This window comes from Eubalaena glacialis, chromosome 20, assembly GCF_028564815.1.
Source record: "Eubalaena glacialis isolate mEubGla1 chromosome 20, mEubGla1.1.hap2.+ XY, whole genome shotgun sequence".
NCBI lineage: Eukaryota > Metazoa > Chordata > Mammalia > Artiodactyla > Balaenidae > Eubalaena > Eubalaena glacialis.
Window position 1 is genome coordinate 32,416,894 of NC_083735.1, and position 20,040 is coordinate 32,436,933.

Below are 20,040 nucleotides of genomic sequence, written 5' to 3' on the forward strand. Positions count from 1 at the left end.
CTACGCCTCTGGGAGGGAGCTGTGAAGGAGGAAAAGTTTCCACACACTAGGAAGCCTCTTCACTGGTGGAGATAAAGCTTCAGAGCCATGGAGGAGAGTGCAGCAACAGGGGTGCAGAGGGCAAAGTGGAGAGATTCACGCACAGAGGATCGGTGCCGACCAGCACTCACCAGCCCGAGAGGCTTGTCTGCTCACCTGCCGGAGCAGGTGGGGGCTGGGAGCTGAGGCTCGGGCTTCAGAGGTCGGATCCCAGGGACAGGACTGGGGTTGGCGGCGTGAACACAGCCTGAAGGCGGCTAGTGAGCCACAGCTAGCCGGGAGGGAGTCCGGGAAAAGGTCTGGACCTGCCTAAGAGGCAAGAGACCATTGTTTCAGGGTGCGCGAGGAGAGGGGATTCAGGGCACTGCCTAAATGAGCTCCAGAGACGGACGCGAGCCGCGGCTATCAGCGCGGACCCCAGAGATGGGCATAAAACGCTAATGCTGCTGCTGCAGCCACCAAGAAGCCTGTGTGCAAGCACAGGTCACTATCCACACCCCACCAAGGAGCCTGTGCAGCCTGCCACTGCCAGGGTCCCGTGATCCAGGGACAACTTCCCCAGGAGAACACACGGCGTGCCCCAGGCTGTTGCAACGTCACGTCGGCCTCTGCCACTGCAGGCTCGCCCCGCATTCCAATTATAACTACCGTACCCCTCCCACCCCCCGGCCTGAATGAGCAAGAGCCCCCTAAACAGCCGCTGCTTTAACCCCCTCCTGTCTGGGTGGGAACAGATGCCTGGGGGCGACCTACATGCAGAGGTGGGGCCAAAACCAAAGCTGAACCCCAGGAGCTGTGTGAACAAAGAAGAGAAAGGGAAATTTCTCCCAGCAGCCTCAGGAACAGCAGATTAAATCCTCACAATCAACTTGATATACCCTGCATCTGTGGAATACCTGAATAGACAATGAATCATCCCAAAATTGTGGTGGTGGACTTTGGGAGCAACTGTAGACTTGGGGTTTGCTGTCTGTGACTGATTTGTTTCCGATTTTTATGTTTATCTTAGCTTAGTGTTTAGCACTTGTTATCATTGGTGAATTTGTTTATTTGTTTGGTTGCTCTTTTCTTTTTTTTTTAAACTATTATTATTTTTATAATAATTTTTTAAAATTATTATTATTATTTTTTTCTCCCTTTTCTTCTCAGCCGTGTGGCTGACAGGGTCTTGGTGCTCCAGCCTGATGTCAGGCCTGAGCCTCTGGGTGGGAGAGCCAAATTCAGGACACTGAACCACAAGAGACCTCCCGGGCCCACATAATATCAATCGGCGAGAGCTCTCCCAGAGATGTCCATCTCAATGTTATGACCCAGCTCCACCCAACAGCCAGTGAACTCCAGTGCTGGACGCCCCATGCCAAACAACTAGCAAGACAGGAACACAACCCCACCCATTAGCAGAGAGGCTGCTTAAACTCCTACTAAGTTCACAGACACCCCAAAACACACCACCGGATGAGGCGCTGCCCACCAGAAAGACAAGATCCAGCCCAACCCACCAGAACACAGGCACCAGTCCCCTCCACCAGGAAGCTTACACAACCCACTGAACCAACCTCACCCACTGGGGACAGGAAACAAAAACAACAGGAACTACGAGCCTGGAGCCTGAGAAAAGGAGACCCCAAACACAGTAAGTTAGACAAAATGAGAAGACAGAGAAACACACAGCAGATGAAGGAGCAAGGTAAAAACCCACCAGACCTAACAAATGAAGAGGAAATAGTCAGTCTACTTGAAAAAGAATTCAGAGTAATGATAGTAAAGATGATCCAAAGTCTTGGAAATAGAATGGAGAAAATACAAGAAACGTTTAACAAGGACTTAGAAGAACTAAAGAGCAAACAAACAATGATGAGCAACACAATAAATGAAATTAAAAATTCTCTACAAGGAATCAGCAGCAGAATAACTGAGGCAGAAGAACGGATAAGTGACCTGGAAGATAAAATAGTGGAAATAACTGCCACAGAGCAGAATAAAGAAAAAAGAATGAAGAGAATTGAGGACAGTCTCAGAGACCTCTGAGACAACATTAAACACACCAACATTCGAACTGTAGGGGTCCCAGAAGAGAAAGAGAAAAAGAAAGGGTCTGAGAAAATATTTGAAGACATTATAGTTGAAAACTTCCCTAACGTGGGAAAGGAAATAGGCAATCAAGTCCAGGAAGCACAGAGAGTCCCATACAGGATAAATCCAAGGAGAAAAACGCCAAGACACATATTAATTACACTACCAAAAATTAAAAACAAAGAAAAAATATTAAAAGCAGCAAGGGAAAAGCAACAAATAACATACAAGGGAATCCCCATAAGGTTAACAGCTGATCTTTAGCAGAAACTCTGCAAGCCAGAAGGGAGGGGCAGGACATACTTAAAGTGATGAAAGGGAAAAACCTACAACCAAGATTACTCTACCCAGCAAGGATCTCATTCAGATTTGACGGACAAATTAAAACCTTTACAGACAAGCAAAAGCTAAGAGTATTCAGCACCACCAAAGCAACTTTACAACAAATGCTAAAGGAACTTCTCTAGGCAGGAAACACAAGAGAAGGAAAAGACCTATCAAAACAAACCCAAAACAATTAAGAAAATGATAATAGGAACATACATATTGATAATGACCTTAAATGTAAATGGATTAAATGCTCCAACCAAAAGACATACACTGGCTTAATGGATACAAAAACAAGACCCATACATATGCTGTCTACAAGAGACCCACTTCAGACCTAGGGACACATACAGACTGAAAGTGAGGGGATGGAAAAAGATATTCCAGGCAAATGGAAATCAAAAGAAAGCTGGAGTAGCAATTCTCATATCAGACAAAATAGACTTTAAAATAAAGACTATATTACAAGAGACAAAGAAGGACACAACATAATGATCAAGGGATCACAATCCAAGAAGAAGATATAACAATTGTCAATATTTATGCACCCAGCATAGGAGCACCTCAATACATAAGGCAAATGCTAACGGCCATAAAAGGGGAAATCAACAGTAACACAATAAGAGTAGGGGACTTTAACACCCCACTTTCACCAATGGACAGATTATCCAAAATGAAAATAAATTAAGGAAACACAAACTTTAAATGACACATTAAACAAGATGGACTTACTTGATATTTATAGGACATTCCATCCAGAAAAAACAGAATACACTTTCTTCTCAAGTGCTCATGGAGCATTCTCCAGGATAAATCATATCTTGGGTCACAAATCAACCCTTGGTAAATTTAAGAAAATTGAAATCATATCAAGTATCTTTAGCGACCACAATGCTATGAGACTAGATATCAATTACAGGAACAAATCTGTAAAAATACAAACACATGGAGGCTAAACAATACACTACTAAATAACCAAGAGATCACTGAAGAAATCAAAGAGGAAATCAAAAAATACCTAGAAACAAATGACAATGAAAACACGACGACCCAAAACCTATGGGATGCAGCAAAAGCAGTTCTAAGAGGGAGGTTTATAGCAATACAATCCTACCTCAAGAAACAAGAAAAATCTCAAATAAACAACCTAACCTTACACCTAAAACAATTAGAGAAAGAAGAACAAAAAAATCCCTAAGTTAGCAGAAGGAAAGAAACCATAAAGATCAGATGAGAAATAAATGAAAAAGAAATGAAGGAAATGATAGCAAAGATCAATAAAACTAAAAGCTGGTTCTTTGAGAAGATAAACAAAATTGATAAATCACTAGACACACTCACCAAGAAAAAAAGGGAGAAGACTCAAATCAATAGAATTAGAAATAAAAAGGAGAAGTAACAACAGACACTGCAGAAATACAAAGAATGTTGAGAGATTACTACAAGCAACTATATGCCAATAAAGTGGACAACCTGGAAGAAATGGACAAATTCTTAGAAAAGCACAACCTTCTGAGACTGAACCAGGAAGAAATAGAAAATATAAACAGAACAATCACAAGCACTGAAATTGAAACTGTGATTAAAAATTTTCCAACAAACAAAATCCCAGGACCAGATGGCTTCACAGGCGAATTCTATCAAACATTTAGAGAAGAGCTAACACCTATCCTTCTGAAACTCTTCCAAAATATAACAGAGGAAGGAACACTCCCAAACTCATTCTACGGGGCCACCATCACCCTGATACCAAAACCAGACAAAGATGTCACAAAGAAAGAAAACTACAGGCCAATATCACTGAGGAACATAGATGCAAAAATCCTCAACAAAATACTAGCAAACAGAATCCAACAGAACATTAAAAGGATCCTACACCATGATCAAGTGGGGTTTATCCCAGGAATGCAAGGATACTTCAATATACGCAAATCAATCAATGTGATAAACCATATTAACAAATTGAAGGAGAAAAACCATATGATCATCTCAATAGATGCAGAAAAAGCTTTCGACAAAATTGAACACCCATTTATGGTAAAAACCCTCCAGAAGGTAGGCATAGAGGGAACTTACCTCAACATAATAAAGGCCATATATGACAAACCCACAGCCAACATTGTTCTCAATGGTGAAAAACTGAAACCATTTCCTATAAGAACAGGGACAAGACAAGGTTGTCCACTCTCACCACCATTATTCAACACAGTTTTGGAAGTTTTAGCCACAGGCCACAGCAATCAGAGAAGAAAAAGAAATAAAGGGAATTCAAATTGGAAAAGAAGTAAAGCTGTCACTGTTTGCAGATGACATGATACTATACATAGAGAATCCTAAAGATGCTACCAGAAAACTACTAGAGCTAATCTATGAATTTGGTAAAGTAGCAGGATACAAAATTAATGCACAGAAATCTCCTGCATTCCTATACACTAATGATGAAAAATCTGAAAGAGAAATTAAGGAAACACTCCCATTTACCATTGCAACAAAAAGAATAAAATATGTAGGAATAAACCTACCTAAGGAGACAAAAGACCTGTATGCAGAAAACTATAAGACACTGATGAAAGAAATTAAAGATGATACAAACAGATGGAGAGATATACCATGTTCTTGGATTGGAAGAATCAACATTGTGAAAATGACTATACTACCCAAACCAATCTACAGATTCAATGCATTCCCTATCAAACTACCAATGGCATTTTATCACAGAACTAGAACTAAAAATTTCACAATTTGTATGGAAACACAAAAGACCCTGAATAGCCAAAGCAATCTTGAGAAACAAAAACGGAGCTGGAGGAATCAGGCTCCCTGACTTCAGACTATACTACAAAGCTACAGTATTCAAGACAGTACGGTACTGGCACAAAAAGAGAAATATAGATCAATGGAACAGGAAAGAAAGCCCAGAGATAAACCCACGCCCATATGGTCACCTTATTTTTGATAAAGGAGGCAAGAATATACAGTGGAGAGAAGACAGCCTCTTCAATAAGTGGTGCTGGGAAAAATGGAAAGCTACATGTAAAAGAATGAAATTAGAACACTTCCTAACACCATACACAAAAATAAATTCAAAATGGATTAAAGACCTAAATGTAAGGCCAAACACTATAAAACTCTTAGAGGAAAACATAGGCAGAACACTCTATGACATCAATCACAGCAAGATCCTTTTTGATTCACCTTCTACAGAAATGGAAATAAAAACAAAAATAAACAAATGGGACCTAATGAAACTTAAAAGCTTTTGCACAGCAAAGGAAACCATAAACAAGACGAAAAGACAACCCTCAGAATGGGAGAAAATATTTGCAAATGAAGCAACTGACAAAGGATTAATCTTCAAAATTTACAAGCAGCTCATGCGTCTCAATCAAAAAAACAAACAATCCAATCCAAAAATGGGCAGAAGACCTAAATAGACATTTCTCCAAAGAAGATATACAGATTGCCAACAAACACATGAAAGGATGCTCAACATCACTAATCATTAGAGAAATGCAAATCAAAACTACAATGAGGTATCACCTCACACGGGTCAGAATGGCCATCATCAAAAAATCTACAAACAATAAATGCTGGAGAGGGTGTGGAGAAAAGGGAACCCTCTTGCACTGTTGGTGGGAATGTAAATTGATAGAGCCACTATGGAGAACAGTATGGAAGTTCCTTAAAAAAAACTAAAAATAGAACTAACATTCGACCCAGCAATCCCACTACTGGGCATATACCCTGAGAAATCCATAATTCAAAAAGAGTAATGTACCACAATGTTCATTGCAGCTCTATTTACAATAGCCAGGACATGGAAGCAACCTAAGTGTCCATTGACAGATGAATGGATAAAGAAGATGTGGCACATATATACAATGGAATATTACTCAGCCATAAAAAGAAACGAAATTGAGTTATTTGTAGTGAGGTGGATGGACCTAGAGTCTATCATACAGAGTGAAGTTAAGTCAGAAAGCGAAAAACAAATACCGTATGCTAATACATATATATATGGAATCTAAAAAAAAAAAAAAATGGTTCTGATGAACCTAGGGGCAGGACAGGAATAAAGACACAGACGTAGAGCATGGACTTAAGGACACGGGGTGTGGGAAGGGTAAGCTGGGACGAAGTGTGAGAGTGGCATGGACTTATATATACTACCCAATGTAAAACAGATAGCTAGTGGGAAGCAGCTGCATAGCACAGGGAGTTCAGCTCGGTGCTTTGTGACCACCTAGAGGGGTAGGATAGGGATGGTGGGAGGGACACGCAAGAGGGAGGGGTTATGGGGATATATGTATAAATATAGCTGATTCACTTTGTTATACAGCAGAAACTAACACAACATTGTAAAGCAATTATACTCCAACAAAGATGTTAAAAAAAAAAGAAAAGAAAAGAAAAAAAAAGCATAGGAATGCAGACCAGACATCACACATGTATATACATCACTAGCCTTACTGAGGTGGGATCAGGTGAAATCATGACAAAATGAGGAGAAGAGATTAAAAAGGGGGTGAGAGACCACTGCTATGGACTGAATGTTTTGTCCCCCTCCCAAAATCCTTATGTTGAAGCCCTAACCCCCAGAGTGGCTGCATTTGGAGATGTGGCCACGAAGGAAGTTATGGTTAAATGAGGTCATAGGGTGGACCCCTGAGCCAACAGGATTAGTGTGCTCACAAGAAGAGAAGCCAGAGAGCTCGCTCATCCATCTACCCCCCTCCCTGTGCACACAGGCCAAGGAGAGGTCATGTGAGCACTGGCCAGAAGGTGGCCGTCTGCAACCCAAGAAGAGAGCCCTCACCAGACACTAACCCTGCTGGCACCTTGATCTTGGACTTCCAGTCCTGTGAGAAAATACATGTCTGTTGTTTACATCTGTAGTACTTTGCTGTGGCAGCTCTAGCAGACTGATAAAACTACTAAAGACTTCTTTACCCCCTGCTCAGCTGTTTCTTGGGCCGATCATGATTTTAAAGTTTTCTTAAATACAACTTTCTCTTCCTTTAATTTAGATTTATTTTCCTTTGCTCTAATGTCAATGGAAATGCAAAATAGTATGGCTTTTTCCATACTTCTACTCTTATTATTCTCACCTTTTTATCAATCTACTAAGCAATATCTAACTAGAAAAGATACCCATATAGCACTGAAAAAAAAATTACTGAAAAGCCAAAGTAAATTAAATTTCTTACTTATTCCTTTCCAAGTGAATAATATGCTCTTTTCCTTCAGCTTGAATGACATAAGACACCTAAATGCACAAAGGAGAAAAGAACAATAAAACACTATCTTCTAAATAACTTTTCAACAACAGAAATTCCATCCTGAATGAAAATAACTTGGTACTGACTAGAACTATTTTATGAAAGAACCTTAAATATACTCGTAAATAATAAAAATATACTCTGATCATCCCTACCTTCCTTTAATAAACTATTGTGGAAAACGACCTGCATGTTTACCTAAACTCTTCTTAAATTCATTTATAATTGAGCTATAACTTAAGGGATTATTTTTACTAAGTCCATCCCTGTATTACCTATAGTATAAAGTAGTTCTTCCTTTCGTTTTAAATGAAATGAACCTCTTAGTTTCAAAAGATATTCCCTCGTTCTGGTTAGACGAAATTAATAGCCTTTTATGATTTTATATCTTCACATGGCTCAACACATTTCATCGCTTCTAAACAGACTTTTTCCCCCTCACGTGAACATCTTTGAAATCCGGATACATCGTACAGAGGCAGAGCATTCTAACTGGTAGCACTCTGTTCCTTTCTTAATTAGTGGTACATTAAATAACAGTGTGATGAGGCAACTTACACTTACACATCCTCAGCTTGTGGGAGCCCCTTCTCTACCTCAAACGCTAAAATAACTTGCCCAGTGACTCACTGTTTCATTAGCAAGAAGCACTTAATGTGATCTCTAGGGCCAGGGGATTCACCTTTGCCATAATTCTCATAAAAAAGACAGTCATGGAGGGACTCAACAAATAATAATAGTACCAGAAGTGTCCTCTTATTCTCCCTACTGTTTCTGGACTCTAAGTGAACGTTTTGCCAAGAAACAGCAGGATCTCCTTTCCTAGGGCACTTCAACATCTGACTTCTAAGGCCGAGACCGAGATCCAGGTCCTGGGGTTCTGCTTCCACATCCTGTGTGGGGACCTCAGGACTCTGCCATCTACCTCCTTCTCCACTGAGGCATCAAAAATACCAAGCTCCTTCCAACGCCACAGTTTTGGCGTGTGCCTTTCTATCCTTTCTGCTCTTGGACAGACATAGGACGTAAAAACATCACTGTCATCTCCTCCGAGAAGAATTCTGAGGATCTGAGAATTGTTTTGTGACATTACATTCTTCCCCCAAACAGCTGCCTGGGTTGCTCATTCCCTTCCTTCTGGTCTTTGCTCTGCTCCAGGGTTACCTTCTTAGTAAGGTCTTCCCGGGCTGTCCTATTAAAAAACACAAACCCTCCTACCCCTTCACCCCAACCCCCAATTCCAACATTCCCCACCCCCTCCCTGCTTTAATTTTCCCCATAGCACTTCTTACCATCTTAAGTAATCTCTATTATTAATCTATATTGCTTATTTGTCTCCTCCTCTCCTCCCACGAGAATGGAAGCTCCACAGGGGCATGGAGTTTGTCTGTTTTGTTCACTGCCATATCCCCAGTGCTTAAACAGTGCTTCCACCTCTTCCCCAAATATTTATCAGGGTGCACGCAGGACATTTACTACAATCCCAAGTAGCTATGTGTGCAGTGTTGATAAAGGTCATCAGAGGCACGATAAAGTGGAAAACGTCCCTGTGCTGCTAAGTGAAGAAAAGGGGAAAAATAACAATGAAAACAGAAATTAATTCTACTCTAAAGGCAAAACAAAAATCAAAGAGTAGAATGTCCAGTTTAAAACAAAACAAGGAAAAATTATAAACTGTTCCACTGGAAGGAGATCTTAGAGTCATTTATTCCTTACTTATAAAGAAGTAAATGAAGACGAATGATCTACCCAATTCGTGGTAGCACCCAGAGGGAGGGCTAAAGCTAAAAGCTCCTGATGCTAACTCCAATGTTCTCTTCACTATGCCTAGTCCCTAAACAATGGACAAGCTGCCTTATCATTAGAAATATATCGGCAATTCAGAGGTAATAAGCTAAACTCTCTATCCTTCATCACCTGTTACTGTTAAACTATAATAAAGTTAAATTATACTTCTATAAAGTTGAAGGGTTTGCAAAGTCAGTTGATATCCAAATATATTATTTCTGAGCTTTACAGTAAGAGAAAAATAGCATAAAAATTAATTTTTGTGCATTGGTTTCCCTGTTAGCATATTATGTTTCTTCTGATATGGAGATAAAACTCACTTTTGAGCAAACATTCCCAGATATGAAATACATGCATATAACACACCACTATTCTCCAGTGTCAGTAAAGATACAGCATGTAGTACTCTACCTATCACACACTGAGAGAGAGGTGAATTCTTATTCTTATAACAAGACGACTGTAACCATCACCAGTCAGGTAAGGGTCAGAAATCTATGTAACCAGCATCCTACCCTGGTCACAGAATTTTACTTAACTGACTATTTCATCCTCTTATGTTTCAAGTTGATTATTTTGTCTTTAAAAAAAAAAAAAGCTACTAAGGATCAGTATGTCACTTTACTAGAATAATGTCCAATGGACACCGGTGCCATAATCACTGGCTGACATTACACACTGAACCAATCACTCCTGAAAATAACACCCTTGTCTTAAAAAAAGTGAAATTTAAATACATATATATTTCTCAAGAGATAACTTACCTGCTCTGAGCAGGGCCTAGGGGCTTCTCTTCTTTCTCTAGTTAATCTCCAAGGAGTTATTATTTCATAAGAAGAGAGATGGGAGGTCTGTTGAAAGCCTACAGAAAAGGGAATAACAAACATTATATAACAACTGAACCTGAAAAACTACATGTCCTAAAATACAATGGAAATCAAAAGCTGAATGTTCAATTCATAGAAAAATCATCTGATGTTCCCACACTAAAATATATATAGCTTTATACAAAGTTTTATAGGAAAATAGTAATATACTAGATAAGTATGAGGGGGAAGAAATGTATTTCTTAAAAAAGGATGTCAGCCTTTATCCAAACAGTATATACACAGCAATCATTTTCAAACAATTTTTAGCTATAAACCCTAATCCCCTGTCTTAAAAGAAATCTTAAGGCATAAACACAAGGGAAAAACTGCTCCGGTCGGGAAATGGAGGGAAGGCATCTAGAATCTGGCACCATTCACTCCTGTCTCTTTTCCCACCTTCACCCAACATGAATGACATCCCGAGATGGTACGGGGATACTTACGAGACGGTCAAGGACAATAAGAGGGAAAAGTTACTTTTAATGCCTGATGGATTAACTCTAATAAATACATAGCTAACAATGTAGCAATTATCTCCAATGAAATTACTGCCACTAATCTGTCCTAAAAAGTTGAATAGATTAAATGTATTAAAAATGAAGTACTCAGAGCCATCATGCAAGACTTCCTCCCAATTCCAATCCTGTACAGCTCACCACAGAGTGGAGTCACGTCTGAGTGGGGCCTGGGTTCTAAACTCATCACTTGAGAGGGGAGAGCGATAAACTAGGAGTGTGGGATTCACAGATACACACCACTATATGTAAAACAGATAAACAACAGGGACCTACTGAAAAGAACCTGAAAAAGAATGAATATATGTATATGCATAACTGAATCACTTTGCTGTACACCTGAAACTAACACAACATTGTAGATCAACTATAATCCAATAAAATTAAAAAAAAAAAAAACACCAAGGACCTACCGTATAGCACAGGGAACTATATTCAATATCTTATAATAATCTATAATGGAAAATAATCTGAAAAAATATATATATATAAAAAACTGAATCACTTTGCTGTATACTTGAAACCAATACAATATTGTAAATCAACTATACTTCAATGAAAAAAAAAAAAAGTAAATCTTCCTAAAAAAATTAAAATGAAAATAAATAAGTAAAGAAAACAATGAGCAGAAAGCCATTTTGGTTCATTGCATTGAAGCAGTCAAGCAGGATTTATGTATAAATACAAAGTTTTATTGTTAGGTTTCCATTTTGTATTTCTGAAATTATCAAAGGTATTAAATAATCATATATTATTTAAAAAATAAGATAACTGGAAAAAAAGTAAAGTCATCACTTAAGCAAAATTTGGGTATAATTAAAATGGCCCATTCAAATCCCTTAGGAAGGCACACCCCATGTTGGCATCTGATACAGTCTCTCAATACAACCAACACACCTCTTCTTCCTCCAGCATAACTGCCGATGATGGCATGTCAGTTTGTTCAGAGAACTTGATGACGTAGATGGTCACCATCTAAGGACCACGGATGAAAAATCTCTATCTCTATATATCTCCATATACCAAAACCACATTTGTTATGAGGAGGCTTGAGAATGGCATACACAAACAGAAACACTGAGGGAAGAACAGATTCACAGCTTCTACTCAGTGGGGATCAATTTAGGAAATAAATTCATTAAGTAGAATTTCTTGAACAAATAAATGTCATGAAACGGAGGAAGAGGGGACCATTATAAATTAAAAGAGCCATATAACCAAATGCAATATCTGGACCTATCTGGATCCTAATTAAAATAAATCAACAGAAAAAAAAAAAAATTCTGAGACAACCAGGGAAATTTTAACACTGTATAGATATGTGATGATCTTGAGGAATTAGTATTAATTTTTTAAAGTGTAATAGGCATATTGTGGTAATGTTTTCTTTAAAAGTCCTTATGTCATAGAGATTCATTCTGAGTATTCAAGGGCAACATGACATGAATCCAGGATTCGCATCAAAATAATCCAGTGTGCGTTTGAGGGACGAGATACATATGAAACTATATTAAAACTGGGTAATGGGTACAGAGGAGTTCATTACTCTTCTCTCTACTGTTGTGTATGTTTAAAATTTTTGATAGTAAAATAATTATTTTTTAAGTAGTTATCTATAGGGAGTGGGATGAGAGGAGAGACTTTTCACTTTATAAGCTCTGTATTATTTACAGTGTCTATGAAATGTTACAATTACAACATATATCATATATATGAGACTATAAGATGTGTCATAAACAAACATGTAAGTATCATAAGTAAATGTACCAAACTTGTTTAAAGCGGCTACCACGATGGAATAGAACCAGACAGTAATGAGATAAGGACTCAGGCTTTATTTCCTGTACTCATGCATGTCCGTATTGTTTGAATTTGTTTTTATAATGAGTATTTTGAAACCCCAAATTACCATTGAAATTAAAAGGGGGAAAAAGGAGTGTTTCTTCAATTAAAAAAGAAAAGCACAAGCTATTTAAAGTACTGATTATCTACTATCTCAACACCTCCTGTCTTCCCATCAGTCTCATTAACCTCACATCCAGACTATGATACCTTCTCACTCCCGCTCTCTCCTCTCCTTTGGATCCAAACTCTTATGTTCATTCACTCCTTAATTGCCTTATGCCTCTCAGATTTCTCAAATGCAGATTAAAATGAAGCATCTTCACCTAACCTTCCACAAGCTAACACTGTACATAAAAATGTCTATAACCTTGCCTAGTTTGGAATTTTTAAAGATACAATGTAAACAGGAAAATATAAATTATATCTCATTCAGTACAACATGTCATACTAACACTCTGCAAACTCTTTACCCGTCAACCCCTTAAATCTTAATAATTAGGCATAACATACCATCTAAATGGGGCTTCACGTCATTACATAAAAATACCAGAAATAGACTCCAATACTCACAAAAGCAACCAGGGGCTGGCTGATCTAAGGCATACTTACGACATACTATGATAAAATATCCTTCAGATATTTGGAGTTGCCAAATGGGAGCCGTGTCAAAAGAAATCCATGGCCTTGATAGAAGCAGGCTTCAAATCACTAAGTAGAAATATCCTTCATCCTAAATTAACTGAGGTACCGGACTATTTCCTCACCCAGAATAAACCTTTCAAGGACCTTCAGTTTTCTCAAATTCCTAAAAACACAAATTTCAATATTATCCTTAATATTTTTCTTTTAGATCATGGTAATTTGTTCAACTACTAAGACAGTCACTCTAGAAGTAATGGCAGGAACAGATGGCAGGAATAAATGCTTTCAGTGGGTTTCAGAGAAGAAGCTCCATATGATAAAAAAAAGTCAATCATCCTGTGCATTTATATGCAACTTCCTATGATTCTATAATTATTTCAAAATAAAAGATTTCTTAAGTAAATCCTTACAGGCAGGGATAAAATGTTAATAGGCTCAGGCAACTGTTATACTAGAAGCTAAACAATATGCAACTAAACTGAAATCTTTTCATCACAGCTCAGAAGCAAACATCACAGAGAAAAAGAAATGCCTCAGAAAAGACAACTACAAATGAGCAGGCACATATTTAAAGAGCTCTCATTTTGAAACGTGTTAAGTGACTTTATAAGGTCACAAAGCTAGTTTCAGGCCAGGACTGAAGCTATGGATCTTTTACCAAGATTGTTAGAGAAGAATGAAAGTCCAATAAAGGAATATAAGACACATTCTATCCTTTCTTCCATTTTAATGCACAATTCTTGTTTTAAAAAAAATATAAAAACTAATCATTTATTTTTTAAAGGCTTTCAAAATTATACCACCCCAAAATAACTTCTATTTACATATAAGAGCTGTTATTCTGATACTGACTTCTTGGTTTTAAAATCCAAGGATCCACTTTCTGAACGCCATAGGAGTTCCAAAACATCATAAGAAATGCACATATTTTGCTTATGTCAATGAAAAACAATACACACTGGTTGTATGAAACGCCTTCTTCCTGTATTTTTTCAACATTCCTTCATCCCTAGTCCTGGCTTATTTTTATTCTTTTTCCTGTTCATACCTTGCATAGATTTTCCCTAAATTCCTTTTATTTTTTGTTTTTAATTCCAAATAGTAGCACTTTCTCATGGGAATCTAAAGATCAAGTTTCCCATGTCACTATAAAGGATGTGCATCAACATTATTTGTACTATAAAGCTTCAGCCTCAGCACTATTGACATTTGAGGCCAGAAAATTCTTTGCTGTGGGTGTTTTTCTGTGCAATGTAGGATAGTTAGGAGCATCCCTGACCTCTACCCACCACTGGCCAGAAGCACCATCAGTGTGACAACTAAAAATATCTTCCAGATGCCTTCTGGGGGCAAAATCACCCCCCTTGAAAACCACTGGTATAGAGTTCACAATGAAAACTAAATCTTAATACAATCAGCTCCATGGAAAATACAAACTATTTTATCAGAATTTGACAGAATTTGATGCACACCATCAAAAGTCACATTACTAGAAAACATGGGCCGGAGATAAAAGTAAGAGTTGAGGGCTTCCCTGGTGGTGCAGTGGTTAAGAATCCGCCTGCCAATGCAGGAGACACGGGTTCCAGCCCTGGTCCGGGAAGATCCCACACGCCACGGAGCAGCTAAGCCCGTGTGCCACAACTTCTGAGCCTGAGCTCTAGAGCTTGCGAGCCACAACTACCAAGCCCGCGCACCACAACTACTGAAGCCCGCGCACCACAACTACTGAAGCCCGCGCACCACAACTACTGAAGCCCGCGTGCGTAGAGCCTGTGCTCCACAACAAGAGAAGCCACCGCAATGAGAACGCCACGCACAGCAATGAAGAGTAGCTCCCGCTCGGCACAACTAGAGAAAGCCCGCGCACAGCAACGAAGACCCAACACAGCCAAAAATAAATAAATAAAATAATAAATAAATTTATTAAAAAATAAGTAAGAGTTGAAACATGAAACTTAAAGTGTCTTAAACTTAGTAAAAGAAAGAAAAAGGTGTTAGTTGTCCTTCTTTCTTCCTTTAACTCCTTAGATATTTTTACGTACTGTGTTTTGGAGGAAGTCTAAATACATGTTTTGTAATAGCATCTGAGAAACTGAGTCCCCCTAAAAATGAGTCCCCTTACTGAGTTTATGATTAATCTCTCTATTCAAAACTTTATCCCCTTTCTTGCCCCCTCTGACCTCAATCCTGCGCTAACTGAACACTAATCAACCAGAGTCAGATGACAAAGATTGCTGTTGTTGATAACATCATTATGTGCCTAAAACTGCTGTTGTAGATACCACTATCATTCACGTACAAACTCAGGTTGCTTCTCCAGGGCAAGATGCCCTCATAGGCCCCCAGCCATGGACCACCTGGCCAGAGAATGTAAACCAGAGGCATTCTGACTCCCAAAACCAGGATTAAGAAATGTCAGAAGATGATGATTAATCCCAGCATCTTTGTTCTTCCCCTTTAAAAAAAAAAACAAAAAAACCCCACTTCACTCAAAAAGCCAAGCTGGAGTGGATCTGAGACTTGTCTTCCACTCCCTTGCTTGGCGCCCTACAACATACCCTTACTTTGCTGCAAACACCCGCTGCCAGAGTTTGGCTTTCTGTGCCCTGGACACAGAAGCCCTTCCTCGGTTACAAATGTAGATGGATATAAGTTAAAAGAATTCTACCTAATTGCAAAGCAAACAAATGTAAACCCTCAGCCAAGGGCTTTTCTCCTTTCCTTCCCGCCTATTGTGTAAACAAAGAGCCACCCTTAAGTACTTTCACTATAGAAAATAAACCTGGGTTTCACATACAAGATGAAGAAGATAATTCTGTTGTCTGAGTTATTTCTTGAAGAGAAATTGCAATTAGATCCATAAATTGCTGTTATTTTGAGCCATATATTTCCATTCCATTCACAAGGTCAGTGCCAAGTAAACATATATTATATATTAATAGCTATCTTCAAACATAATTATAATTTCCACTGTTATGTCCTACATTCTGACATTTTTTCCGTTATAATTTTTTTTACATTTACTCATTTTTACATTTAAAAAGAAACAGGGCTTTTGCTATTGTTTGTTTGTAAGTGGCCCTCGGGGGAAAAACACTCACCATTTATAAGATTCAATGCCCTAAAGAATTTAAATTCCTCTACCAAGGAATTTAAGTTTCTTGAAACAAAGGACGGTACCTTACTCATCCCCTATTTCCTGCACTGGTACAGTAGATATTCAACAAATGTATTGAGTAAATGACCTCTTTTGATCTTTACAGCTATACATACATAGAGCTCATAATTGCAAATTATCATGTACAACCTAAAATAAGCTTTATTTTTTATGATTAGCATCTTTCATATCAATTTTCCACAAATCCTCACGGCCCACACATTTGTCATGTTAATGCAATGCCACATTTCACTGTATTACTCTGCCATTGACTGCTTACCCTCCCCTCTGAAGCAGCCAATGTGTCAATAGATGGGGAACAGGCTCTCCCAGGCTCTACTTGTATGAGAGTTCTTAGGGGCTACTAAAGGAAGGGGTAGGGGGCACCTTCCAAAAATGAGTTAAGCCATAAAAAAATCTCATTAAAAGGAAAATATGTCAAAGGGAAAGAAGCATTTCCCATGTATGGGAATGGGTTTTGTCCTACAGTATGACAAATGTTTGGCGGTGACATCATTTTTACTTATTATAAGCTGAAATACTCTAATTCTTACGTTAAAATCAACATAAACCGATACGAAAACAACTGCAAATTTAAAAACTGACCAAAGTATTTATAAGTGAACTTCTCAGGTTCCCTAACTCATTCTTAAAGGGTGTGATTCAAGCAGTTCCTGACACATGATCACTTTGGGGAAAACGATTTGACTGAAATAACACTTTCACAAAATGAAAAATAAACTACAAATAATATATGAACAAGACTATACAATTCAAAGTGCAATTCAACTTTAATTGGGTCCATGTTGGCCCCATTCAAAGGCAGGGTGGTTGGGAGGTTAGTTACTGAGATACCTAGAGGACCAGATTTACTTATGCGGCAGTCCCATAGTTCTGACACAAAGGTGGCATAACTCCAAGACTCTGCTATATACTAGGCATCAAAGAAAAAAAAAGAAATATCATGAGGCTATCTATGTCATATATTTGAGCTTGTGGCTATTCCAAGAAAATGCTTCCAGTTACTTAAAGCTTGCATCTTTGGGGGAATTCTACCATAAAATAGGATTAAAAAAAAAAAAAACATATATATATATATATATATATATATATATATACACACACACACACACACACACACACACACACATATAAAGTCAACTTTGGTAAGGTAAAAATTATTTATTTAAATTTGGCCTCGCCACTCAGCTTACAGGATCTTAGTTCCCCCACCAGGGATCGAACCTGCACCCCCGGCAGTGAAAGCACGGAGTCCTAACCACTGGACCGCCAAGGAATTCCCGGTAAGGTAAAATTTAAAGTGTGTTTGGAAAACTGTCTTGGAACCCAGCAACTTGTTCTGTGCATATTTTAATTATAAATGTTTTACTTCTTTACATAAAAGTCTGAAACTCAAATTATCTTTATATTTAAAAGATTACATTCTCCTATTCAGAACAAACATACCAAATTCAAATAATTCACAGGCACCTAAAAACAAAATTAGTACAGACCTAAGTTCTTACCATGTAGTTCATCTTATAGTGATTCACCATGAGTAAGCCTTAAATCTCATTTCTTCTAGAATTCTAGTCTTGAAAAAAAAAAATTCTAGGTCTGCGCATCATAATCACTATCTTAAAAGAAGAAATCAGATGAGGTTTCATACCTGCCTGATTCCCTTTGTTATTGTTCACAGTGATACAAAGGTACCTTTGTCATCCCCAGTTTAAAAAAATATATAAAGTTTACTGTGTCAGCTTTTGAGAATTTATACTGCATTTCCTCATCAACACAATGTTATAAATGGTAAAAAAATAATAATAATAAAATCCTACAAAACCTATTTAACTCCTAATGTAACTGGATGTGTAGGTGGTACTTACTGAGTAAGCAAATTCCTCTTTCATTAGCAAAAAAGGTTTCAGTGCTGCTTTAAACATCCTGTATTGCAAAAATTCGGTCAGCTGATTTTGGAAGAACATTCCCGTAGGGAAACATGAGTTGACTCATTGCACACTAGTACAAAAGCCTCTTAACTGCTCTCTCCCAGCCTCCAGTCCCTCCCTCCTATATTCTGTCCTCCACTGTGTAGCCAGTTATATTAATCGCAAATCTAGTTATGTCACATCCCTACTTAAAAACCGTCCTGCCCAAAGAACTTCCTCCACGGTAAAGTCCAAGCCCCACAGCACATCACAAGAAGACTCTCCCCAGCTGGTACCAACCTACCTTGGTTTTTTCCGTGCCTCCCTTTCATGTAGACTGCCTGGTGACATTCTCATAATTCCCTAACTAGTCATGTCCTCATACCTCTCCATACTCTTGCAAAAACCCTTCTGCTTAGAAAAAATTCCTACTCCTTTCCTTGAACATTCACCTATATAGATCAGTTCAAATATCACTTTCTCGATAAAACCTTCCCCTATATCCCTCAGATAGACTCAGCACATTTGGTCACCTCCTGCCCCTCCACAAGCATTAAGCTTGGTGTTTATAGGCGTTTGATAAACGCTGACTAAATTTTGAAAGCATACACATGCTTCAGTGAGGGACTGGCCATAAACTGTTAAAGCTGCTATTAGAAAACATAAGGATATTCCATCCATCTATATGCGGGTATGCAATAAACAGACAGAATCATGGATTACTAAAACTCCAGATGTTTAACCTACTTCCCCTTAAATGTTGGTAAATGTTAACCATATAGAATACCACAGCAAAAAAAGTCTCAACCATAAAAGATTGGGTAGCTTCCCATTCAATAAAGTTTCAGCATTTAGAGCTTCAAAATTCCTGCAATGGGGCAAATTTACCTAATTGAAAAAGAATAAACCAAACATAAGAAAAAATTTAAATTTAGTCCTGCCCTGAAATCTTCACCTTTGAACAACTCTCAAGATAAAGATTTAGTAGAAACCCCCATTCTCCATCATACTCTATGGCTGATAAAGAAAACACAACCGTGCAAACAATAATTTAACACGAGCCAAAATAAAGAAAGAAGGTGTTTCCAGAAAGAAGCTAGTGTGTTGGCGATTTGTTTCCACTATGTTTGGGCATCTCCAATACAAATACGTTATATATTCAAGGTTAGTTTCACAAGTCAAAAGCGATTTCACATAAATGATCTAATTCTCACTGTAATCCTGTGAGTTAAGCAGAGCAGGGATTATTTGTCGGTATTTGAGATATTACCAACCCAATAAAAAAGAAGATAAAAGACCGTTTGGCTATAGAAATGTAGCACTTCGCTTCCAAAAAAGTATTCTTACTACAACAACAAAATGGCCCAAGAAAAAAATAAGAACCCCCCCCCCCGATTCCATCGCTAAATTTAGCTCTGTGTACCTAGTGGTGACTCCGCTAATAAAATGAACATCAAAATTTCAAATCATGATAACCTGGAGCAAAAGTTCCATCTCCCGGTCTGCTTCCCAGTGACATTGACTGTACAAGCAAGAGCAAGCTCCATTTCTCAAAGCACTTCTCAAAACCTCCGC

General features: G+C 38.3%; 1 protein-coding gene across 1 annotated transcript in view; it reads right to left on the bottom strand.

Annotated features, from left to right (window-relative positions):
* Nucleotides 1-20,040, bottom strand: part of ADAM9 (ADAM metallopeptidase domain 9) — a 102,142-nt gene that overhangs the window by 81,420 nt on the left and 682 nt on the right. The window contains exons 2-3 of the mRNA XM_061177174.1: nucleotides 10,271-10,368; nucleotides 7,647-7,705 (exon numbers count right to left, since the gene is read on the bottom strand). Coding sequence (XP_061033157.1) covers nucleotides 7,647-7,705; nucleotides 10,271-10,368 — 157 coding nt within the window. The remainder of the gene's footprint in view (nucleotides 1-7,646; nucleotides 7,706-10,270; nucleotides 10,369-20,040) is intronic.